Source organism: Microtus pennsylvanicus, chromosome 6, assembly GCF_037038515.1.
Source record: "Microtus pennsylvanicus isolate mMicPen1 chromosome 6, mMicPen1.hap1, whole genome shotgun sequence".
Lineage (NCBI taxonomy): Eukaryota > Metazoa > Chordata > Mammalia > Rodentia > Cricetidae > Microtus > Microtus pennsylvanicus.
In genome coordinates this window covers 113,969,456-113,996,042 of record NC_134584.1, presented here as the reverse complement: position 1 = coordinate 113,996,042, position 26,587 = coordinate 113,969,456, and the positions used below count along the sequence as shown (strand labels likewise).

At 46.3% G+C, this 26,587-nt stretch overlaps 1 protein-coding gene across 2 annotated transcripts in view; it reads right to left on the bottom strand.

Moving 5' to 3' along the window:
* The window catches only part of Wwox (WW domain containing oxidoreductase), an 871,622-nt gene extending 848,926 nt beyond the window's left edge, over positions 1–22,696 (bottom strand). The window contains exons 1-4 of one of the 2 annotated variants that reach the window (XM_075977401.1): positions 22,284–22,696; positions 17,367–17,431; positions 16,465–16,522; positions 13,858–14,036 (exon numbers count right to left, since the gene is read on the bottom strand). In XM_075977401.1, coding sequence (XP_075833516.1) covers positions 13,858–14,036; positions 16,465–16,522; positions 17,367–17,431; positions 22,284–22,390 — 409 coding nt within the window. In that variant the 5' untranslated portion in view covers positions 22,391–22,696. The remainder of the gene's footprint in view (positions 1–13,857; positions 14,037–16,464; positions 16,523–17,366; positions 17,432–22,283) is intronic. The other variant, XM_075977402.1, reaches the window with a different exon arrangement.
* Between the last annotated feature and the right edge of the window lie 3,891 nt (positions 22,697–26,587).

Here is a 26,587-nt window from a genome sequence, read left to right as displayed (position 1 = left end):
CCTTTTGAGTAAAGCATCCTGATTTTAATATGCTGGTAAGAAGATAGATAGAAAGATGATAGATAGATAGATAGATAGATAGATAGATAGATAGATAGATAGACAGACAGATAGATAGAACTAAATGCCAACTGGAAGTTTTGCTCTTAGCCAAGAACCCCTACACACATGCGTGCACACACACTACATAGAGGCACATATACACTACACACATGTGCACATACATCCCATGTGTCCACACTACACACACATATGTATACACACTACACATGCCTATACACGCCTATCCACACTACACACATGTGCATACTACACACATAACAATATGCACATGCATATATACACATTCTCATATAAATATAATCACTTTCATTGAACACTGGATTCCAAGGGACTCAGCAAGACAACACAGCCCGAGTTTCAGATCTGTGTGGACCCTCCTACTCCAGAGAAACTGAAACTGGCAGATCTGGGGTACCAGGGGACTGCTCCCAAAAATCAGACAGAACTTTTCCAGACAAAATTCCCCAGTCTGGAGATCCACCGAGGAAAGAGGTAGAGAGGGACAGAAGTTTTTAAAGGTGACATAGTCTGAATGGGACTGAACACCTGGTCCCCAGCTGGTAGCTCCTTTTTAAGAGGGTATGGAGTCCTTTGGACATGGGACTTTGCTGCCAGAGATAGGGCAGCCACAAGGGGCAGGCCTTGAGGACTCCGGTAGCATGAGGTCAGTTTCCTGATCCACCAAGAGATGAATGAGGCACACTGAAAGCTTTCCAGCCACTGTGCCTTCCCTGCCAGGGGGACTGGACCTTCTGAGACCCTGGAGCCTTCAATCTCTTCTCACAGCGTTTGTCACCGTGACAATAGAACTGATAAGCCGGCTGGTGCTGAGTTTCTGGGACAACACATTTGTTTCTGCCCTAGGTACAGGAATGCCTCTCCCCAGACAATGTGGACATCTTGATCTTTGAGAATGCCGCCTGACCCAGCAAAGGGGATTTTGACAATGGGGTTAAATCAAGGATTTACAGTGGGGGGAGGGTGACCCTAGATTACAGGGGAGGGGAACAGTACAGAACATCATTCTAGCAGTTAATGGAGGGAGGTATTGCAAAGCTAGGTCACAGGAAGACTGGGTGGCCGGAGGGATGTGCTGCATGGTTAGAAGGTGGAGGATGGGACTATGAACCAAAAGGACACAGGAAGTTGCTAGGAGCTTTGGGAAAGGAAAGGAAATGGGCACCTCCTACCCCAGAGCCTCCAGAAGGACCAGGCCTGCTAGCACCTTGACTTTAGCCTGGTGAGACAGTTATAACTTCTGACCTCTAGAGCTGCAGCACAGAAACTTGGTGTTTGAAGCCAGCAGGTCCATGATGATCTTTCCCAACAGTGACAGGAAATGGAGACTAAATGAACAGGGAAGGGCCACATGACAGACACTGTGCATGTGTGTACAGTCCAGTTCGTCGGTGTCAGAGTGCCTGGTGATGACGCATAAACACAACTGGCTCCATCCCTGATCAAGGGGAAAATACAAAGGAAGCACAAAGCACAGGGCCAAGCAGCGATTACACTTGGTGAAAAAGGAGCCTCGTGCACGCAGACAGTCAGCTCTGTAGACAGAAAAGATGGTGTCTCTTGCCAAAAATCTGACTTGGCTCACGACTGAGACGCCTCTTCGAACAGATCTGTTACGGCGCTCTCCACTGTGTCAGCTACTCAATCTGGTAACTGGACAGGAACTCGGAATGGAAACTTCTTCACTAAGAGATACAGCTGTGATGGCATGGGCTTGGTTTGGTTTGAATGCATTGATGATCTCTAGGCTGAGACAAGCTTCTTAAGCCCAGCTGCCGAACTGAGCACGCACAGCTGCCTTACTCTACAGCACGGCCGCACAGAAGAGCACAGCGAGTTGGAAGACAAGATCCCGGGCAATACAGAAAGCTCAGACAGTTCATCCTTACAGACGTGGGTGGCTAACAGCGAGCTCCTCCTTTTCTTTGCTGTTTTCCTTGTTTTCCCATTTTTATGTTTGTGTGTGATATGTGTATATGTATGTATGCTTGTATTTATGAGGGCACGTGTGTGAATGTATATGCATGTATGTGTGGAGGCTCAAGGTCGTAGTCAGGAAACATCTTCCATCACTCCTCTGTTTACTTATTGAGGCAAGGCCTCTCAGTCACAGTCAGAGCTCACGGATATGCCTGCTCTCACCTTCTCAGGCTGAACAGCTGGTGGGCTGCCAATCCCACTCGCTTTACTATGAGTTCTGGGGATCTGAACTATGGTCCTTATGTTTGCAAAAGAAGCATCTAACTACAAAGCCATGTTCTCAGCTTCTTGGGGTCCCTCCTTTTGGAGAGATTATTTTCAATATTTGGCTTCTATGACCACTTGGAAAAGTTTCCAGAATCAAGATGGGACTTTAAATTGTTCTTGTGGCCTATCAGAAGAAAGCACCCAGTTCACATAAGAATTCTACATCTGCCTCTGAACTGGCTCCATGCTGCAGACAAACCGAACACTGAGAAACTAAAGACCACCAGCAAGAAACCATGCAGCCCAAGAACTGGCAGTATTTTCACTTAGGAAATCTCAACACAAGCCCGCCATGGACTTCCTGACTCTATGAGGAATCCCTTCCAACTGCACCAAGTTTTGGCTTCTGGTCCCCTGGATGTCACCGTACTCTGTCAACTCTATCTAAGACAATACCTGATTAAGATTTCCTAATCATAGCCACTAAACCTGCTGCACAGCATACAGTCCAGTTTCCTCAGCATCTGGCTCCCTTCCTGAGCATTGAAGTTGATGCCTAAACCAACCTCCCAGCACACCCCAATGAAAAAATATCAAGAGCTCCTAGAATATTCCATCTACTAAGGAATTAAATTACTCCCTTCCTCTTCCAACCTTCAGGGCTCTTTCCTACAGCTGCCAGGGTATTCTTTTCCACAACCATAAGCACCCTTATTCTAAAGGACTCTCCAGTGTCGCGCTGCCACCAGTATTTCATCCATGTGAAACAGTGACTGAGTCAGGTGTGGCGGCTCATGCCTGTGATTCTGACTCAAAGTCAGCCTGGGCTACATGACCCCCTGTCTTAAAGGGAAAATGTGGCATCACTGAGATAGCTCAGGAGGTAAGGGTGCTTGCCATTGTGCCTGATGACTGGAGCTGGATCCCAGGAACCCACATAGTGGAAAGAGAGAACTGAGTCTTATGAGTTGTCCTCTGACCATACACACACACGCATGTACACGCACACACACACACACACATACACACACATAAATGCAACTTTAAAATGTTTTAAGAGACAGAGGAGTAATATGCTCTATATTTCACAAATGAAAAGCCTTAGACTAGAATAGTAAAGCAACCTGCCTTAGGTCACTTATCAAGCTAACTGCTGTCCCACAATCTAGTTTTCTTCCTCCTGTGTCCCAAGAACGTCCAGCCAAGGTGCTGAACCTCATCTCTGAGTGATGAGAAAATCACACTCCAACACTGACTCGTTCTTGAGTATTCCAGAAAAGAGCAACAGCAAAAGTGGACGTTTAGGCTTAATACAGCAGGCAGTCCTGCAAACCATCAGTCACATGAGCAAGCGTCCTGGTGCCAGACTCAGAAACAACTGTGATCTCTCTGATTCATACAAGGTCTAATGGTTCAAGTCCCTCCAGTTCCCCATTCACTATGATATCCTTTTTGTTCTCAGGCTGCAGCAACACCAACCCAGCCTCCTTTGTCTTTCATTTGATTCCTTTTCTTTCTTTGCTAGATGATGGAACGATCTGCCTTCTAACCAAAAGGGTGAAAATCTTTTCAGACTAAAGAACAGGTAATTCCATCACCGTTGTTCAGAAAGATGATCCTAGGACCAATGCATAGCTGCTGTAGCAACCTTGGGAGGACCTCAGAAGCAGCAAGCTTGGACACACCAAACTAATGTGAGGACTCACTCCAGCCTCCACTGCGGGAATGGCTGTAGGCTAAGTGTCTGCAAAGGGCCCAGAGCTCCATCCTGAATAACTACACACGAAGATGGAACTCTCAGTGCGGCTCACGAACTGGAGGAAGTCACCTGGCCTGAGTTACTCAGGTAGGAAGCGGTGAGCAGTTTGGAAACTAGGTCATGCCTGCTTCCAGAGTCAGAACTCCTTGTCTGCCCCTCTTCAGACTGAAGCCCGCCACCAATCAAGCCCGCCCTGCCTGTCAGCAGAGCTATTTTCAGCATTGGTACAATTTCACTACACGGGAGCCAGGCTCATCACATGAGCAAATGCAGGGGAAAGCTCCAGAGTGGTATTATTGGCTTAACAGATCTGAGAGAAAACTGCAAAGCCCGAAAGCACCCATTCCTGACTATTGTTTACTGGCCTCGCAAGCCCCATTGTGAGCCTGTCAAAGGTGAACCTGAGTTTGCCGGGTGCTCCTCTTCTACTTGGTGCCCAGGGTATGAGGGGGAGCTGGAGTGTCAGGCAAGGCATACTGCCTAAAGGACTTCATGGAAGCAAGCTGGGAAGTCAGGCTGGCTTCTCTATGAATTGCCTCTTGATCACAGGATTGAATATGTACTTAGAGTAACAGACACTTGGAGATAAATTAACTTCTAAGAGAAAGGGACATTTTGAAAATTAAATTATACTGCATGGAACGAGCAATCAATCAGCAATCAATATGTATCTGATAGCCATGCATACAAAATGAAAAGGCAATTCATAAAAGAATAAGTACAAATGGCCAGATGTGAAGAACTGCTCCATCTTAGGTATAATCAGAGGCGTGAGGATTTAATTGATTTTTTTTAATGCTCTTTCCCAAGGTTGACAGGGACACGGGGCAACAACTGGCATTCAGACTGGTACAACAGTCTAGGGGTACAGTGTCACAAATCAAGATCTTAAGTTGGTGAGGAAATCTGCCGATTCAGCAAGTCTCCTTCCACAAAACAAGGCTGCAGAGTGTCACAGATGGGTACAAACACTTAATTACAAAATGTCTGTCTCCATCCCGTGGCTATTAAAAAGCTGGAATCTACCCAAATGTGCCACACTGGGGAAATAGCTGGAACCATATAATGGAATAGTATGCAACCATTTAAGAGGTGGAATATTTAATGGCAAGGAAAGATACAAACCACAGCTCAGAGGAAAAAATCACAAAGGAGAGGAGCTAATGCCTAGAATCGCAGATGCTGAATACCAACTGTATGCTTCCAGCTGGTAAGGGGTTTAGGACACTTTTTGTTTTGTTTTGTTTTGTTTTGTTTTGTTTGTCTCCATTTTCGAAATTTCCCACATGGGATACATATACATGTAACAATAGGAATAATTTTTAAATCATTTAAAAGAGAAGATGCAGAAAGCTAATTCGGTCTAACACATGGCTTGATGAGCGCTAGCTCCTATAGCCCAGAACTCAATGCCCATACCTGGCTCACACTAGCCCACTAGGAAGAATCCTAAGCAAGCATTCATGCCCTCACCTGTGAGCAACCCGGGGTTTAGAAGCCGCATCCTGCCATAGGCCACCCTGCAGATCCACCCTCGGCCCTCAGATGGCTGATCCCAGACCTGGCTCAGAGTAGGTGAGCTTGGTGGGGTATGTGCAGTTACTTCCCAGGCAAGCAAGGTGGCAGGTACCATGTCCAGGGCCCCAGGGAGGAATCAGAGGCATTATGTACCCGTCCAAGGACCTCACGTCTCTCTTTGCTTTCTCTGGCACCATTCTGATGCAGCTACAAGCACTAGATGAGAATTCTAAAAGATAAGCAGAGAATCCTCACATCTAAAGAGCCTATCGGGGTAATATTATAGTGATGTAGAGACATGGGTCTGGAATCTTTAAGTACAGTTTAAAGGTAAGAATGAGAATCGTGGGGTTATTTTTTTTACAACCACACAAAACCTCTACCTAATTTTGTTTCTATGAGATCTGTTCAAACAGAAAGCCTAGATCCACTCACCTTGCTAATCTGCCTCACACGGTGAAGGTGATGCCCTGCCCCAGTTTCAGTCTCCACCCCCCTACACACACACACGCACACACACACACACACACACACGCACAATCTCCTATGGACCCCCTACACACACACACACACACACGCACAATCTCCTATGGACCCCCTACACACACACACGCACACGCACGCACACGCACGCACGCACAATCTCCTATGGACCCCCTACACACACACACACGCACGCACAATCTCCTATGGACCCCCTACACACACACACACACACACACACGCACGCACGCACAATCTCCTATGGACCCCCTACACACACACACGCACGCACAATCTCCTATGGACCCCCTACACACACACACACACACACACACACGCACAATCTCCTATGGACACACACGTCTAGATCTCCTTAGACTCTGGAAGGAAACTTTAACCTGACTCCAAGGACAGCTGTCTGAGTACAGTATATAAAAGGATCCAGAAATAAAAAAAGAGTAAAACAGTCTGATAAGCGAACACCAAGAGACTTGAAACCACAGTGCAGTCCATGCCACCCAGCTCAGCACTAGCTCTGTATCCCAGAGCTCAGTCTGGCAAATCACTATGGGGGCCAATTAAATCAAGGGAAATGATTTGGGCAGGGGGACCTCCAACCACTGGACTGTTCTTCTTGATAAACCTATAGGTACCTTACACCAAGAGATCCTTGCAAGAGGCCCTTATGGCCCAAACGCAGTTTTAGAAAAGGTTGAGAACCCATACAGGGACAGTGAGAGTGACGGGAAGGGCCCAGGACAGCCAGGGTTCACACCTGCGATAATAAAAGCAGTGCCTTTATTATCAAATCTGTAATAATTCCCAACAGTCACCTAGTTTTAACAATTTATTTCTTAAATGGTGAGCACATCTGTGCACGAGCGAACAAAACATCCCCACCCAGGTGAACCAGTCTGCTCTGGGACAGGAGGATACCCACAGTGTTTTCAGGTCGGTGAGAGGGGAGGGTCGCTGAGAAGTCACACAATGCACGACAGTATATTACAGAGTATATTCATCCTGTCTCCATTTACAATCTGAAAACAAGCCGTGTATAAAGCCAAGGCTAAGTTCCTTTCTTCTGGGCCACATTTCTGTTGACAGCTGAGAGTGGCAACGAATGAGCTGCTTAAACTTTAATGGTAGTATCAAAATCCCCCCAACACTGTGCAGGGCACTGGCTGCCTGCTTCACAGTCTGGCTTACAGGACCTCTTGTTTAAGAAACAGAATCTAAATGCGAAGGGATACATTTTCTTCTAGTACGAGAAAGCATTGTTCATAAACAATCTAATTAAAATACATTATATCACAGCAGATAAGGCTGCTGGGCAAGAAAAAGTAAATAAATAAGGTCACTGAGGCATTCTAAATGAATCTTAAACACGAGCATTAATATTTAAATATTACAATCCCCACTTAGAAAAAGAAATCAGATAATTGATAGGCCAGCACACTCAAAACCGATAATGCCAAGGAACACTGTCCTTGTGTAATTTGGCGGAACAAGCTGCTCCCTGAATACAATGGACCTTTTTGTGAAATGGACCTCTTCATCTCTGGCATTTTATACAAACAAAACAAAAACACAAAGCCAAGAAAGAGAAATGTGACACTGGCCCCCGTCTTCAGCCGGGGCTCTATCACGGAGACCGACACGTCCTAAAAGATATGTTAGGGAGGGAAAAGGCACTATTTAACAAAAGCGAAAGCGAGGCCAGTCAGCCAGGGAAGAAAACTACTATGGAAGGCCGGGTTAGTTCAATTATGTCGAAGGGCAACAGTGCCCTCTAGTGGGAAGTAGGATAAACTAGCGGAACATGGCTGCTTTCAGGTTAATTACAGAAAACAGCAATACTTGTGTTACAATGCATACTGTGCCGCCGCTCCATTATAAGAAGGCAGGAAAGAAGAGAATCACTTTAATTGGATTTTATGGAAGACCATTTCCAAGTTTGCATGTGATATACCGCCTTAATAATGTAGAATTTAGATTCGTAAACATTTTCTTTGAATTAGGAGTTTGAGCCACTTTGTCACTGAAGCATAGCTAACATGAATTGCATTTATTAAGCTGACATTAAAAAAGTGAAAACCCAAACCTACTTGAAAATATGAAATTAACTGGGGCCTCAGAGAGCAAATTCCTTCTGACAATGACCAGAGGGGTACATGCGACACATACACACGGTCATAAACTAACTCATTCTAGGCACCCTCCAAGGTTTTTACACAGGGTGAGCAAACCACACGGTGGTAATCCCTGCAGCAATTTTAATGGGCCTCTTGTTTGGGCAGTGAGCGTCCCAAGCACTATGATATCCAAGAATATTCAGATGTGAAGTGGCTGTTCGACTCACGAAGTATTCATTTTTAATTTTTGTGTAATGCCAATCAAGGACCTTTTCCAATATTGTCAAAAATCTCAAATTTCCAGTCAGATATGGAGAAGGCTGAGGCAGGAGAATTTCCCTGAACTGGAAACCAGTCTAGGCTATGTAATGAGACTCTGTCTCAAGGAAAATAACTTCAAAACAGTTTCTCGGGAGGGAATAATTTCAAATCACTTTAGCTTAAGAGTACAGTTGTCATAGATATATTTAATTAATTCCCCCGGGGTCACTTCGATGATTTAGGGGCTTCCTTCTGCTTATGAGCACCGAGTTCTCAAAAGGAAGATGTTACTCGCGGCCCCATGAGCTCATATCTCGTCAACTGAAAAGGAGAGCAGTGGGGAATTTCAGGGCCCCAGACACAAGGGTGCAGGCTTCACCCGGGAAAGGGACTAGAGGGCAGGTTCTGGCAGCCCAGCTAGACTCTGACGCCCTGTAGTTCCCGATAAAATAACGATGCCAATGCATGGTCATAAAGGGCAGCACTCTCTCTAGGTGGGAATCCACCAGAGTGGGGATTTCCAGGACAAAAGGGTGGCGCTAAACTTCATGTCAGAGCACCAGCACATGATTTAGGGACAAGATCCTCTAAACCAGGACATAAGCACTCTGCGCTGTAAGAGCACTGCGAGGCTCTCGACAAGAAAGCCTGGCACATTTACATTGCTCTAAAGACAACAAATTGAGGGGTGATTGACAGCTTGAGTGAGCACCTCTTTTATCTCCAAGAGCATGAATTTGGGGTGTATGTGTGTCTCTACAGTAAGCCCTGGGGTGGTGATTATAATGACATATATAATAGTAGAAAGTTAAAGCATCAGTCTTAAAATACATACATACATACATATTATACACATACATAACTATTATACATGCATATATACACCAACATGCATACACACACTATATATACAAACACATTATACGCATACACTACACACACATTTTATATTTATATATACACACATACACACTGCATATACACACATATACACACATGCATTTCTTATATATATATACATACATACATACACATTATATATATATATATATATATATATATATATAAAAACACATACTACACACACACATCAGCATCGCTGGCTTATGCTTTTTTTCCAAGGGAAAAGCTAGTTTTGTTTTTGTTAATGGCTCCTCTGGCTCAAAACTCAAAGCCAGGCCAGGCTATTTCTGAGGAAACCACATATGATGCAGGCTGACAGTATAAAGGTCCAGAAGGTGAAAGAAACTTTTCATTCTGATTAAGCTCAGAAACCCTACTGACTTAGGACTAGAAGAGAGTTCTATCACTGGTACTCTGAACGCTGGATTGGGATGGTCTGGTGTGCTCACGCCTGCTAACAGGGTTCTAACAACATCTGACAAAAGCCTGACTGTTCCTCCACAAACAGCATGGCAATACGTCCACCTGTTTGAAGTGTCAATCGTATGGAGCTCAAATGCTGCTCTGACAAACGATGTTCGGCTGCTCTCTCGGAGCCAGTCGGTGCCATCTGATTCCAAGTCAGACCACGGGTTCAAGGCAAGCAGCGTCCACACAGCACTGTGCAAACATAACCAAATCTGCTCGCAGACAAGTTTAGCTTAGGAAAATCCATGGGGCACCAGGAAAGCGGGAGACTCCCTAGCCTAAAACATGCCCTTTCTTGAGACTCCCCAGGACTTAAATGCGGTCATCTCCACGTTGAAGCCGTTTCCTTCATTTTTTACAGAATCAGAGCCAGCCAGCGGCTAACTCCAGAGAGCCACAACCTCCTGCCCCTCCTGCTCAGCTGTGCTGCACACACGGCAGTGAGCTCCTCCCTTGTCTACTGGTTAGCAGGCTCCGGGCTCTTGGTCTACTAGCAGCAGCTCTGGATGAAGGGATGGCTCCCCCTGGAGCCTGAGATGCTGATCTCCACTGAGGTCCACAAGCTACAGCTTTCAGTCTAAGTCTTCAGGTTCAGAAAGCTGGTTAAACAAAGGCCAAGGAGAGAGTGTTAGTTTCTGAGGAGACAACAGTCTAACCTCCAGCTCACTAAGAACACGGGTAGGGTGGGTGGATATTGGGGAGACAACCCTTCCAGCTACCCATGATGTGCTGGCCATGCTCCTCCTGCAGCCTGGGTACCCATTATCCTAGCTCCAGCTACACTGTGGCTGACAAGAATGCCAAGGCAACCCAGCTTTGTTTTCAGCTAGACCACCCAGTGTGGGAAGAACTAATGCTTTGAGTGTGGGCCCCACATAAATACTTTAGTTTGGGGGCCATATAATCCCTGCTGTAGTTACTCAACTTCTGGGGATACCCTAAATGTGCATGGCTGTGTTCCAATATGAAACACCTACAAAATCAAGTCGGTCAGGTTACACCCGGGGGCTGCAGTTAATCCACAGCCAATCTAGACAGCTGAGTCCAGTCAACAGAGGTAAAGCTGGCTAACAACTGTAAAGAGAAGGAAGGCCCAGGAGCTGGGTGTGGTGGGGCACATTTGTGATCCTGGTAGGCAAGGCAGCTGGATCAGGAGCTGGAGAGTAGGCTGGCCTATATAGTGAGCTCAAGCAAGGACACATGGTAAGATACTGACTCCAAGAATCAGTTTTTCCATGCTCCCATTGTACTTCTGCATAGCCTCTGAAGAACCATCCTGGCCTTTTCACCCTGCATAAAACTGAGAATGCTTCAATTGTGTTAGTAATATCAACTATCACCACTCAGAGTTAGCTCTGCATTGCTTATGGCCAGCGTGAGAAAGGCAGTGACTGAACAGTCTGCTCAGAGCTCACACCAAAGGCGGCAAGGCCCTGGGAAAACACAGGCCTCCCTCAACCAGCACTCACAAGCAGACAAGGGGTCTGTCACACACACAGGGGGTCGGGGGAGTGCTCAGAATCAATCCACTCAGCTTCACAGGCCAAAGACTCAAATGCTGATACACAGACAAGCAGCGCCCTGCTGCGGCCCAAAGAAAGGGATGCTGACAACCCTGGCAAAGCTTTCACAGAAGTGACACCAGTGATCTTGGGAGCAGATGCCCACTCCACTCTACATTCAACAGGCAAAAATGAAGCGGTTACGCCAGTTTATACATCGGCAGTTGCACTGCAGGGGAGAAAGACACCTGTGATGGAGAAGCCACAGACTACCTGGGCAAGAACACTTTTCAAGACTTTCTCAAAGGACACAACAGTCAACTGTGTTGTGATGAAAAGACACGTGCCTATCAACCTCCAGCTTCTTCAAGCTCGTTACACCTGCTGAAGAGGGACAGGGATTTGTACAGATTCGATTACTTGGAATTTGTAGTATATTATTCCAAAAATTAAGAGTCAAAATCTTCAGCACTAGCAGAGACTCGTGCTTGGTCGAGTAGAGAGGGAGGAGGAGAGACAGGAGTGTTAAAGTCAGTCCCTGAGGGAAAGCAGGGGCTGGGAACACTGCTGGCTTTCCAAAAACCTCCTACAACCCACTTCCCCTAACACTGTGACCAGTCACACCAGTGAGACCGCGCACATCTCCTGCAGTGCACACAAATTAGAGAATGGGCACAGGAAGGATGTGCTGGAGGGAAGTGGGAGCAGTGGAGAGGTAGAACATCCGCCCTGCTCCCAGAAGCCTTTGGGGCCCACGTGTTTCTTCACACTTCACACTTCAGAATCTCCTTATCTCTCTGTATCAGAAATCACCCAAGCATCATTCTCATCCTGTCCTCGGCCAGCTCTGAATCCAAGATGACAAACAGCTGGTGCTGCCACTCTCTGCGATGACAGCAGTAGTATCCAAAGGTCTGCTAGCTAACATCAGAGCAAGCAGCCCGACGGGAGCCAGTCACACACCTCACTGAGCAAAGACAGCCTATCCTGGGGGCTGGAAGGACGGCTTCCCAGATAAGCGCTGCCCAGGGAGAGAACCCAGACTAAGTCCCCGCACCATCATAGAAGCTCACAAACATCTATAACTCCAGATCCATGATATCTGATAACCTCTTCAGGACTCCCAATGTGGCGTACATACATACGTGCAGTCAGAATACACATAATACAAAATAAGTAAGTTTTAAATAAGTAAGAAAGAAAACCTGTTCAACTAAAGGACCGAGGGGTGAGGTCTTTTCATTGAACTCTTAGTGAGCCGAGGGTTAGAAAAACAAAGGGGTTTTTCTTAACCCCTCCAACCGTCTTTAAAACTTCCTCTGCAGCGCCCCAGGTCCGCACTCAGAACTGTAGCAATGCATTGCTTCTGGGACCCTGAGGAGCCAGTCATTATTCCCAGCACTGCGGCTCCACCGACAGCATGGCACTTCTCCAGGATTTACCCATGGCAGAGACTGAAAGGGCTGGACGGAATGTATTCAGAGCTGAGATGGGGTTTGGGAGGTGATTTTTAAGGAACCCGCTTCCTATTTCTTTAAAAAAAATTCCTTTGTCTCTTTACCTTAGTGGGAGTATGGTCAAGATACTGACCATCTCTGGGATGGCGATCTCAAGCTCTGAGAGCCTGCCACATAGCACAGTGACTGATCCACTGTGGTACTTCGCCTCCTATGCTTGCTGGAAAAGGACACTGGGGACTCCAAAACCAGAAAGGGGAACAGAGAAAAGCTCATGAGAGAGGTCATGATGGGCCACTGTGATAGATGATACAGAGATGGACAGAGAGAAACCTGACAGAGGACAAGCCAGAGGACAGCTGGATGCAGCTCTATTCTTCAAACTGAAGTTGCACATCCTATCTAGAGCCATTCAGATGCTAATGTCAGATGTCAATGGACCAAAACAAAATAAAACCCATCCCTCAGGATGGCACAAATGCCTGCCTCATTGCTACTGCTGCACCAGCCCGGGAAGCCACTGACCTCACCATGGCCACTGTGGTTAAACAGTGGCAATTAGGAGGGTTGCTACAGAGGTGAAGACAAGGACAAATTCTCCAGTTTTATGAAGAAATAAGATACGGTTACCAAAAGAAAATGATAGGCTCAATGACCAGTGGAAACCTGCAGTACCCTTGGATCCAAAGTCACAATCTGCTGTTGTCCAGTATCCCATTACCAATCAATTTTGGTTTGAATAACCCAGGTAATTGGAATACATCCATGCACCGCACAGACCGGGTCAAAGACTCTTAGCCTGAGCCTGTTGTCTCCAGCCCCTGAATACCAAAATAGTCACAGCCTTTGCTGACTTCTCAGCTTTGAGCAACTTCAAGGTCAGGTCCCACACAGCCTCCCACTGGAGCATGGGGGTTGAAAGAGGCTGTGATTCTAATGAAACAACAGCTCAGAAGGAAGGCTATGTGACCACCTTGAGACTGGGGCTTCACTACCAAAGTTTTACTACAGTTTTACATTTAAATGGAGTTCACTGAAAACCAAAAAAAAAAAAAAAAAAAAAAAACCGAAGGAGTAAAGCAGGATGACAGTAAGTACGGGCCTACCTATTCCTGAATTCGCGCCGGTAACCAGGACCACCTTTCCCGTGAAGTCTCGGCCCTGCAGGATCTCCATGGCGGTGGTGCTGCCGTCGTATCTCTGTCTGGTGGTTGGCTTTGTTGGATTATCATCCACAGTAAATGCCAACCTTGGGTCCAAGTAGGTAGTTCTTTTATTTATGTGGCTGCAAAGAACAGGGAGGGCATTGAACTCTATACAGCAAGGACCAGAATCTCCAAATACAAGATACTCTAATACCTCAGGCAAACACCGTGATTCTTGCACCAGAAGGATTACTGTCAAACATGGAGAGATCCAGAGCCCATTTGATCTTCTAACCTTCAGAGACTGTATTCCTGCCTGGGAACACAGCCATGGAAGCTTCTCAGAACTACTTGAAAGTACTACGGAACACTTGGTCCCTTTTCTCTCACAGCAGCTTCCTGAGATGGCTGTAAGCTTCTACTGAATTCTTGTTAATATAAATTTGTCTGTAAGATCTGCCAGGCACTGTCGAGGTACTTTTGCTGGGCTTTTCGGGGGCCCAAAACCCCTGCTATACAAGGAGAAAGTGGAAATGATGGAAGTTTTAATAACTATAAAATGTTTTACTGTTTTGCATTTTAAGACCACAGCAATGCCACCTATAATAAGTGCTCTACTTTTGATTTGGAATTGATCTAGAACTAACAGAAACAACATTAAAATATACTGGCACATACAGATTATTAAATTACTCCTTTTAATACCATTTTTATATTTTAAATGTGTTCTTGGGCCGTCAAGATGACTCAGCAGATAAAGGTGCCTGCTCCCTAGCCTGATGACTGAGTTCAATTCCCAAAACCTATGAGATAAAGGAAACAATCGACTCCTGCAAGTAATGATGGCCATGATGCGCATGCATGCGTGCACATACACACACTCTCTAAATATATAAAATGTAACACAAGAATTATGTGTATTCTTGAAATCTGAGATAAAGTCATTGCAATGTCCTAAACATGTTTAAAACTACTAAGAACCCTTCCGATATACATAGAGTGCTGTGATTTAAAATGTGTGTGTCTGGGCTTCATGGCACAGGCCTATAATCCCAGCAAAAAGAGGACTGTAATTTCCAGGCCAGCCTGAGCCACTTAGTGAGGCCCTGTCTGACAACACTGACATTAGGCAGTGCTGGCTGTGCTGTCATCTCCACTCCTCACTGACTCCACCTTGGTAGACCAGATCTGGCAGTGGTGACAGCATGTGCACATGGAAACAAATCTACACTTCTTTTCCCTGAAGAGCTGGTTGTTGAGCATATCCCAGCACACGCCTGCAGCAGGCTAGAGAATAAATAACAAGCCAGGAAAACCTTGTTCCAGCTTGCTTGCAAACCCATGCTCGTTCTTAAATAGATCAGCAGTTAGCTGATGTGTCCATAGCTTGCTTCTGTAGTTTTACTGGGACACAGTAACGGGCATCATTTTTGTATTAAAACAGAAACCATGTAGTGTCATACCCTAAAACATGATCTCTGATCCACTACAGAAAAGTTTGTTGATCCCTCTCTATAGTAGGCCAGTCAAATCAGCATGCTTCAGAATTCCCTGGAGGGCATAGGCTGCCAGCCACCACCACCCCATCCCAAGTTGAAATTTAGATAGTAGGGGAACTGAGTGTGAGTGTGTGTGTGTGTGTGTGTGTGTGTGTGTGTGTATGTGTGTGTGTGTGTGTAATAAGTTCTCAAGAGCTGCCAATGATGCTGACTGGAGAATCCCACCTTGGAACCACTGCTCTGGGCAATAAAGAGGAAGGTACCCCAGAGAACAGCTTCACGACCATGTGTGTGCTCCAGAGGAATCTGGCTGCAGGGAGTCCCAGAGTTCTACAGTCATGTTCTCCAAGAAAAACATGGAAAAAGATATTTGGAACATAAAAATAAAGAAATGATATCCCTATTTTGATAAGGGTAATGATTTTTATAGATCAAGGGAGAGGAAACCCTTTACAATCTAATAGGCAGCAGAGAATACCCACACATCCACCTACCCATCAGGGAGGCTGCCCTGCTGGAGCTACCAATGACTGCTCAGACTCTCCAAAGCAAGCCCTAGACTACCTGCCCCCAGTGCAGGAGACACGCCAGAAGGGAGTTCATTAGGTTTGCTGACCAACTATTTACTTCAGGTAAACCTGCTAATGTAATTATTCCTACAGGGATAGTAACAGGTGAGGTCTAACACTGCCACTGTAGTTACAAAAATATGAAAAATGGGAGTTCCGGAAATGGCACAGCAGTTAACGGCACTTGGTGCCCAATTATGAGGACTGGAGTTTGGAACTCAGCATCCATCAACAAGTCAGGCATCCCAATTTGTACATCTGTAACCCCAGCTCCAAGGGTTGCAGATACAGGACTGCTAAGGCCTAGTGTAAAGATAAGGGTGGAAAACTGAAGATTGGAAGAAACAAATAAACAAACAAAAATCACCAAGCCAGCGAAAATGGTTACTCCTGCTGACAATACAGGTATATATGACTTCAAGGATCCGCCAACATAGGGAACTGTAATTGAAAATTACTCTTCAAAGCCAACCTGGCCATGTTTCTACATAGACACTTACTCAACAAAAAACAGTTGTCCGTTCTCGTCAGTCTCTTGCTCCCATCCATATGGCAAATCTGAAACACAAGAAAGATTGATTGACAGCTGTATGTGTAGTGGAATGAAGCCAAGCCATGCCCCAAGGTCAGGAAGAAGGGTCATCCTTCTAATCTCCGGTACCCTAAACTCTCTGGACCAGCTTCCTCGGGTAACAAGGTCAAGGGGTGGTGGCTACAGAAGGCCCAGTCTCCCATCTGAAACGCACATTTCTGCCTCTGATTTAGCTAAAATCCTGTTACACTCTTGATCACCCTTCAGCGTTCACTCGGCTCCGCCTCTTCCTGCGAGCCTCAGCAGCTGCTCCTGTGAGCATGAGTTCCCGAAGACCGCAACCACATCTGCAAGTACAGAGGACCCTGACCAGTGGGGTGCTGACTTGTGCCACGGTTTAGAGCCATCCCATCATTTCCATGTACCAGCCCATCTGTCTTCAACTAGACCCCAAGCCCACTGAGGCCTCTTGTTTTTATTCAGTACTTCTTCTATTCCATGGATTGTGTACTTGTTCGGAAGCACATAGAAGTCATGGTTTCTTAAAAACCCGACATTTGCCTCCACAGCCTACACCAACAGCAATTACCCACATGGTGCAACTACAGAGAAACCCAGCAAGGCAAAGGCCTCAACTATTTCAGTAATCTTTGTTTAAGGCCATAAGATACCCTCCTGTCAATCTCAAGATCTTATCTCCTCTCCTGCCAAATCCCACTAGACTCTCAGACTGAGAGTCTTATTCCTTGATGGTCACCCAGCAGGCAGCCTTCCCAGAATGCCAGGGTCAACTGCTACCTCACCACTGTGACATCTTCCCTAGCTCATCAATGTTGCAGACTTGGGATTCTGGGCCTCTGACATACAGACCTCCTGCAACTCGTTTCCTTTTGCCGGTTTTCGGATGTTCCCACTGGGTCTTTTCCTCGGTGTGGCTGAAACACAGACCACAACAGCAAACATTAACATGGCTAAAGAATAATCACTGTATTAAACTGTGTCTCTCCCAGATAGAGCGGGAGTAGTAAGAACAGGTGCAGAAATAAGTACTCAGAGCAGAAATTTTCCTGGCTACATCAGGTCTGAGGCCCCAGGCCTGAAAGAATTTTGCAGGCCAGGTGGAGAGAGCAGTGGGAGGGTGAGGAGGGACTGGGTCCCAGCGATGAGTCAGCTTTGCAAAGCTTTGTGAGTCACAAAGGTCTAGGAAAACACTTTGTGTTTCTTTTTCCTTTATTTAAGGATAAACTGATAAACTTCAGTGTCTGGTTTATAGTGCTCACATTTAAATATAAAAATGTAGCTTAAATATAGTCTTTATTATATATAATCTTTTTTAAATGCTTATTTTCCTTGTTCTTTTTGCTTTGTTTTTTTTTTTATTTTGTTGTTGTTGTTGCTGTTTTGTTTAGTTTTGTTGTTGCTGCTGTTTTTTGGAGATAAGGTTTTATGCAGCCTTGCCTAGCCTAAACTCACTATCTAGCCAGGGAGGACATTAAACACTTAATAACTCTACTGTCTCTACTTGCTAAGTACTAAATTACAGAAGTGACTTTAAAAATGTACATTCTGGGCTGGAAAACTGGCTCAAGAGGTAAAAGAGCTTGCTATGCAATCCTGACACAAAATTGCTGCCTGGATCCAGCAGTGGACATAGAGAACAAGCTCCTGAATATTGTCCTCTGACCTCCACCAGAATGCCATGATATGCGCACTGTTAGACAGACAGACAGACAAATACACACACAGTTTTAAAAGTGTGTTCTGACCCCAGGTGTAACTGCAGTGTCTCATAACTCACTGGGTCCTGAGCACACCCAAAAGAACATAAGAACGTAGTACGATGGCAGCACAGGCTACGGGCTATAACAAGATGACAGTGGATCTGCGGACACTAGATCTGACAGGACAGTCCCTAGGCGCCACTAGTCCACTCACCCTACCTCTCAGCCATCACTTCCTGTCACTTGCAGAATGGGGCTGCTATGAGGACACTGCTCAAATGGTCCCACGGAGAATCATTATAATAAAGTGGTAAACTTGTAATACATTCTACTGGTAAACTGTCATGTGTTGTCCAAGCCCACTGAAAGTGGACTCTTGAATCAAGGAGCATGTTTATTTCAGGTATCCTCCAAAAGCTCCCAAGAGACTGATGACAGGAAGAAAAGAAACAGAAGACAGCTAAGGGTATTAAAAAAAAAAATACCATGTCCTTTAACACAGCTAGAAGATTCCTAAGTGCCCTCCCTCAGCTACGATTTACCCCACAATATAAAAATGCCTGTGGGTAAGGGGAAGCTTGTCCAAGGAGAGCTGTACCAGGAGATGGGGAAAGCCAGGATGGCCCCTCACAGGGCTCCCAGATGTCTGCTGCTGTTGAACACATCTGACTTAAAGCTGTGACTTTACTTCTCGCTCAGCTGGGCTCCTCAACTCTGTTTCTGAGGGGCCCTGTGAGTACTCCACTGGATAGTACTTTGCTAGTCACGGCTTCTATCTATCTGCTACGTAGCATTTGATCCTTTACATTTGTTCGATTCACATTTAATAAGTCCATTTAAAACTGAAAGTATAGCTGTAATAGATCATTCTCGTATAGAGTATGGATCAAAAGCTAGAAACACTGTTGCCAGTGACAAGAACCCGATCATCAGGGAACCAAGGAGACACTGAAGGAAGTACTCGAAGCATTCACTTCCTTCAATCCACACTCAAAAGGAGAGTATCTAACTGTATCACTTCATCACCAGCTGACAAGATGCCTATTTAGATGCCAGGAACCAAACACAGTGGAAGTACACGTGGCTGGCACAGCATAGACAGGCCTCTAGGGCAGAGACTCTGCACACAGAGGTCCAGGTAGGAGCGGCAAATGCAGGATCACTGGCATGACCCTTAACCTCCTGCTCATACAATCCACTTATTTCTCCAGAGTGACTCGTCCCTTCTAAAGACACAAACTCAGTGTTACTCTCTGGCTCCATCCAGATCCTCACACCAGTGGGCTCCAGAATCTGACAACAGAGTCCCAGGTCCTCAGTAAAGCATAGAAGGGCTTCTGCAAATTGATTCCTTCCACGACAGTCTCTGGCTTTACAGCCCTGTACCACAGACAGAGGCCTGCCCTGCCTGGGACCCTTCCTCCCGCTGTGCCCTCCACCTGCCTGACTTCCTACCACACGGACCCACCTTTCACCTGTGCTCTGAGACACAGGCCAAGAACACCTCTCTGAGACATGCTCCCTTGCCCACTCACACACACCCCCTGCTGGAGAGATTCGATGTACTGGCGCTACTAATACAAGTCATCCATCAGGTCTTGGGGAGCTCCTTTAGATGGCAGCTGCACCTCACTCAGCTGGGCATCACCAGTGTCCACAGGGGGCCTGGCTCTTCAGGGCTCTATACACTTGAAGGAATAAATTCCCTGAGCCTCCCTGTTTTCTGTTTCTGTCCTGGCCACCAGGGACAGGAGTGACTCATACCCTTAAGTAGCTGAAAATCTCATGGGAAGTTTACAGCCTATCAATGGAGAGATTCCAAGGCACAAACTAAGACCTAATTTGATAATAAGCTAGGAACGTTATCTTTAAACTTTTTCTGAAACCAAGTAGGGTGATGCAAACATGTGATTCCGTGCCTGGAAGGTGGAGGCAGGAGGCAACCGGATCAGGAATTTTTAATATCATCCCTGGCTACTTAAAAGAATTCTAGGCAAGCGTGGGCTACAAGAAACACTGTTGGACAAACAAAACTATAGCACACACCACTAATCCCAGAGGTGAGAGGACCTCTGGGAGTTTAAGTTTTTAGTTAAATATTAAAAACTAAAAATACAAATTATAGGTGTTATTATAATATCTTGCTTTCTGAAAGCCAAGTGATAAGAGACTCGTGTGAAAAGCCTTCAAAAGATTGATTCTCCTAGATGTTAAAAACAGAAAGCCAGGTTATAAGAGACTCGTGTGGAAAGCCTTAAAAAGATCGATTCTCCTAGATGTTAAAAACAGAAACCAGGCATGTTCATGCATACTTGACCCCAGCCAGTCCTCAGGAAGTGGAGACAGGAGACTCAGGAGCTCAAGTTAAAGCCAGCCTAGACTACATGAGACCCTGTTTAAAAAGATATTTTACAAACTCATAAAAAAGCGGGGCGGGGGGAAGCAGTGGCACACACCTTTAATCCCAGCACTGGGGAGGCAGAAGCAGGTGAGAAACCTTGTCTTGGGAAAAAAAAGAGAGAGAAAGAGGGAGGGAAGGAGGGAGGGAGGAAGGGAGGGAGGGAGGGAGGGAGGGATGACGGAAGTATTTTAGAAGAGGAAACAAGGGCTGGAGAGATGGCTCAACGGTTGAGAGCACTCCCTGCTCTTCCAGAGGTCCTAAGTTCAATTTCCAGCAACCATAAGGTGGCTCACAACCATCTGTAATGAGATCTGACGCCCTCTTCTGGCGTGTGGGCATATATGCAGACAGAATGTTGTATACATAATAAATAAATAAATCTTTGGGGAAAAAATAGAAGAGAAAGCAAATCGGGGGTGGGACAAAAAAAGAGTAATGGGATATCGACCACTATGAAAGTCCACAGTGTACATATGAAAAAAGACAGCAGGGACTTGTGGACTAGGAGGGAGATGGACCCTTGGTAGGCAGAGAGCTAGGGAGAGGAGCCACGGCTAAGTAACAAAGAGAGAGAACTAACTTTCAAAAAGAACCTGGATTTGGGGGAGGGGTGTCCAGAGTCCCCCCTCTGCATTGCACAGGGTCTTTTTTAAACGCCCTTCAACTGTTGATTCTGCCTGCTGCTGTTTAGGGTAGTGGAGATTTCTCCACCACTACCTGTAGCACTGGAGTTTTTCCTGCCTTTTAATTCTTTAACTGGCAGAGAAAACGAATCCGATTGAGAGCCCTAACTGTATCAAAAACCCATCATTTTGCACATTAAATATATATTACTTGCTGAAAATGAGCAGATTTCCCCAACGCTAGAGCCAGCTGCAGTAGGTTCTCTATAGAAAACTCCATGTCTGTATATAAGACACTACCAAGATACTACGGGTGAAGGGTCGGGGTCACCCAGTCCTACGTTCACAATGAGGCCCTGTAAAGGCAGGTGGATCTGTGAAAATTCGAGCCTACTTCCAGGGCAGCCCGGTTTTCATAGAGATCCTGTCTCAGAAAAAGGGGAGTAGGAGGAGGGACTGACCACACAGGTAATTCCAAGATCAGGCCTAAGCAACTTTCCCACAGATACAGTTCAGCTAATGCCGGCTGGGCGGGAGATCTGCAAGCCACCAGCCTCTCCTCTGTGTGCTTTATGTACAGCACTAGATTCGTTCTTGTGTCAACTCATTTTACTGATGTGGAAAACACTAGTCTGGGCTTTCAGTGGCCCAAGGTCACGCTTAGTTATGGAAAAAGGCTCTGCTGCGGAAACTTTCCCAAAACTTCCCTGGGAAACCACTGTGAGCCACCCAGGACCTCTGTTTAAAACTGCAGACTGCTGGGGCCTTCAAGGGTCGCCTTGGCGGGAGCTGGGCATGGACGTTTGCTCTATTTCCTCTAAGAGCTCGGAGCCAGCACCGCACCGGGCAATGGCACCTCGTGAGCAGCAGGGGGCGTTGCTGCAGCCTTCCCGGTGGCCCGGTCTTGGCCCTGAGCCCGCAGCAGAGGGGCCCCGAGGACAGGTGGCTGGCGATCTGGATGCGCGTGCCCGCCGGGCTGCACAGCGCAGGGTCCAGGCCTCGCAGGACACGGGTCCCGGGGGCGCCGCTCCAGGCCGCTTACTTGGCGTAGTACACCCAGCCGTCCTTGGTGGTTCTCTCCTCCCAGCCGGGAGGCAGCTCATCCTCGCTGTCCGTGTCGTCCAGGCCCGCGTAACGGAGAGCTGCCATGGTGGTGACAGGAGTAATCGCAGGGTCTCCCCTCAGCAACTCACTCTGCCTTCAACCGCGCCGCCGCGCTTCACAGAGCGCCCCGCCCCCCACCCCCGGACCGCTCGCGCCTGCGCACTGTAAGCCCAGCCGATCCGCATCTGTAATCCAGTTTCCTGTTTTCGCGGCGACTGGCGGGAAAGGGGACGGAGCCTGAAGAGAGAGGCAATGGAAGCGCTGCAGAGACCGAACGGCCTTGCGGCTGGAAGGAAAGACAGGAACGGTTCAGAAACTGGAATAAGCGTCTTCACCCGCTGGAAGGGGCGTGCTCACCCAGTCACGGTGCAGGACTCCGCCCGTTGCTGGGCGACCCGAAATCACTTCCTCATTGTTTTACCCATTCCTGAATGAGTCTCGGCAATGGGGTATCCTGGGAAATGTAGTCCAGGCTCAACGGAGCTATAAAATACAGCAAAAAAAGAAAGCTTTGTGATAAGTTATCCTAGGTCCCAGTCTCTTCCCTTGCAGTCGTGAGTGCTCAATCTTTTGAGATTGCAACGCGTTACTGTGACCTTGTCATATACAAAGTTAACGCTGGAGAACCGCTCAATCGAATTACAAAAAGGAAAAGAAAATCTCAAAATGTTTTAAACTTACGGTTTTTGTGTCGGGCCGTATTTATTATTATCCTGGGCCGTTTGCTGCCAGTTTGGGCACACCCGTAAGAGTAAATGTCCCGGCTTGATACTACGCAGTTTTTCCATTCACAAGCTTCGTTGTATATGTAAATCCTACATTTAAAAAACCATTTATACTGTGGAGAACTTAGAAATACAAAGTCTAGACAGGTGCAGGGGCTCATGCCTGCAGTCCCAGAATTTGGGAGGCTAAAACAGAAGAATTATCAAGAGTTGAGGCCAACCTAGGCTATAAAGTGAGACAATGTCTCCAAACATACATAAAGTAAAAATTTGCGTTACTCCAGATTTTCCATTAGAGAGAAGGGTCATCCAGCCATAATGGAGTTCTCTTGTTCATAGGCACTACCTAATTCCAACCTCCCAAAGTAGACTCTTACATCACTTGACAAGAATCCCGTCTGTTTGTCCTAGCTCCTGAAGCCTACCCTTCAGCTTGGCAGTGCTGAAGAAAGTTCCCAAAACACGTTGGACTGATAACTTGTTTCTCAGCCCTGTGTTACAGAGACTTCTGGCCCAGGACTAAGGGAATGCCTACCCCTCTCAGAAGACTGCATATTCTATGGGTAAGTTCCGGATGGTGTTGCTTTTGTCTTCCGCTCCCGAACATAATCATTGCTGTGGGATAGATAGCTCCTCCCTCTCCGTACTCCTTAGGGGCAGAGACATAATGCAGTGAAAAGCTAACTGGATGAAAACAACATCTAGGGTTCTTTTTTCCTCCACATGTGTATGTGTATGTAGTGTGCGTGTGTATGTGGACACACGTGTGCACATGTTTGAGGAGCCCAGGGGTTGATAAGAAGGGTAAATTCTTCAACTGATTATTCATTGAGGTAGGGTCTCGGTTGTCTCTTAGCCTTGCTCCAGGGATGCCTGTCTCAGCACTGGAACTGCAGAAAGGCGCCAACCCACCCTGAATTCCCAGCTTGGTCCTCAGGCTCACATGGCAAGGGCTCTAACCACTGAGCCATCTCCTCATCCCAACCACTTAGCTGTGACAGCACTGCCCTCCCACTAGATTCCTATGGGAGCGTGACTCCTCAAACGTCAGTAAGTTTTTATCTGCTGTTGCTAATCTACTGCGCCTCTGCTTACCCTTTCATCTCCCTCCTTAGCCCACTGACTCCTCTGATATGACCAGGAAGTGAGATCACAAAGTCCCCTGATTGTGCAGAGAGAATGAGTAAGGTCCAGATGAAAAGTCTGGGTACCCCTGGTGACCTGTGGCCTCTTCTCAAGGTGTGAGGCCTTAGGTTGACCAGGATTGCTCTAGCCAGGGCCTCTTCTGTCACTTGCTTTTGGTGACATGGCATCAAGCCATCGATATTGATAATGAAGAGTGTCCTTCTGCTAGTTGGATTCTGATATGTCCCCCACAGACTCATGATTTGAGCGCTTGATTCCCAGATGGTGGTACCATTTCGGAAGTTTCTGAAAACTTTGGGAGATGGTAGATAGCTGGAGATGGGTTATCTGATGGGGAAGAGGTAGCAGGAGTATTATCCTGGGGCTGGCTGAATCTCCTTGCTATCGCCCTGCCTCCAACCCTGCTTCCTACCTGGATCTTCTAATTAGTTTTTGTTGCCGATTTTACACAACCAAAAGTCACCTGGGAAGAGGGAAGAGCCCAGATATGATTAGCTGATGGCTGGATCTCTGGGGAGCTGTCCTAATTATTTATTGATGTGGGAGGGTTCAGCCCAATGTAGGGGCCACTATCCTTGGTCAGGTAGCCCTGAACTGTATTTCTTTAAAATGTAGCTACGAGTGAGCCAGTAAGCAGTGTTCTTTCATGGTTTCTGCTTCAGCTCTTGCCCCAACTCTTTTCAATGGACCAGGACCTGGAAATGAAAGGCAAATCCACCTGTCCTCCCAACATTGCTTTTGGTCATGGTGTTTGTTACAGCAACCAAAAGCAAACTAGCATGCCTGCTGTGGTGAAAATTGATCTGCCCCATCATGCCTTTCCCCATCTTCATCTGCTAAGTCCTCTGAACTCTAAGCAAATCAGTATTTCATCCACTAAGTTGTTTCTGTCTGGTATTTTCTTCACACCGGTGTGAAGAAGCTAATACACAATACACCTCCAAGTTACTGGCTCCCATGTGTGGGAGTTTGAATGTAATTAGCCCCCATAATCTCATAGGAAGGGGCACTATTAGAAGGTGTGGCTTTGTTGGAGTGGGTATGGCCTTGTTGGAGGAAGTGTGTCACTGTGGGGGCAGGCTTTGGGGTCTTGTCCTTAAATTTCCCTCAGTGTCACAATTAGTTGACTTCCTGTTGCCTGCAAGATGTAGGACTTTCAGTTACTCCAGCGCTATGTTTGCCTGCATGCTGCCATGCTCCCTGTCATGATGATAATGGACTGAACCTCTGGAACTCTCAAATGAGACACCCCAGTTAAATGTTTTCTTTATAAGAGTTGCCATGACCATGGTGTCCCTTCGCAGCTAACTAAGACACTGTGGTAGAATTCTAAACTTCCAGGAGATTCTGCTGTCCTCCTACATTGAGAGTTCTCTCCGAGGTTCTTCTGACATGGGCCCCAGGGCTTCTCAACCTCAGCACTACTGACATTTGGGGCAAGTCATAGCAGGGTTTTCCTATGCATTGTGAGATGCTTCCCAGATATGACAATCAAAACTGTATCCAGATTAATGTGTAGTATGGCAAGCCTGTAATTCTATCATTCAGGTAGAAGAGGCAGAAGGACAGCTGTAAGTTCAGATCCAGCCTGAAATATGTAGGAAGACCTTGTCTCAAAATACTGAAGGGGAAAAAAAGTGATCCTAAATTATTATTTGGGTCTCAGTTAAGAAGCATGCATTAAGTCAGGCATGGTGGCATATACCTTTAATTCCAACAGAGGCAGGTTAATCTCTGAGTTCAAGACCAGCATGATCTATTGATCTATGGAGTGAGTTCCAGGACAGCCAGGGCTACACAGAGAAACACCGTCTCAAGAAGAAAAACAAAGCAGAAGGCATTTATGTTTACAGGAAGCTAACAACATATTAACTTGTGTGATATGCCAACGGTGCTATACCAAGATTTATTTAAGGCATCGTGGAGCAGGTTTCTGGCAAGAGTCTCCAAATGGAATACTACCCCTAAGGACTAGATCATAAGCTCTGTTGGAAATACTATTTTAAAATGTGTTACTTTTATTTATGTTGCATTTCTTTAACTCTGTGAAGCTGTGATACTTTGCCTGTCTTGAACACCTGATGGTCTAATAACGAACTGAACATCCAATAGCAATGCAGGAGAAGGCATAGGTGGGGCTGGCAGGCAGAGAGGAGATTTAGAAAGAGAATTCCGAGAGAGAGGGAGTTTGGAGTAGTAGCCCAAGAAGGAGGAGAACATCAGGAGCCAGCCATCCAGCTACACAGCAATCCACAGAGTAAAATTTACAAAAGTAAGAGAACCAGAAAATTCAGAGGCAAAAGGGTAGATGGGATAATATAAGTTAAGAAAAGTGGGCAAGAAACAAACCAAGCTAAGGCTGAATGGTTAT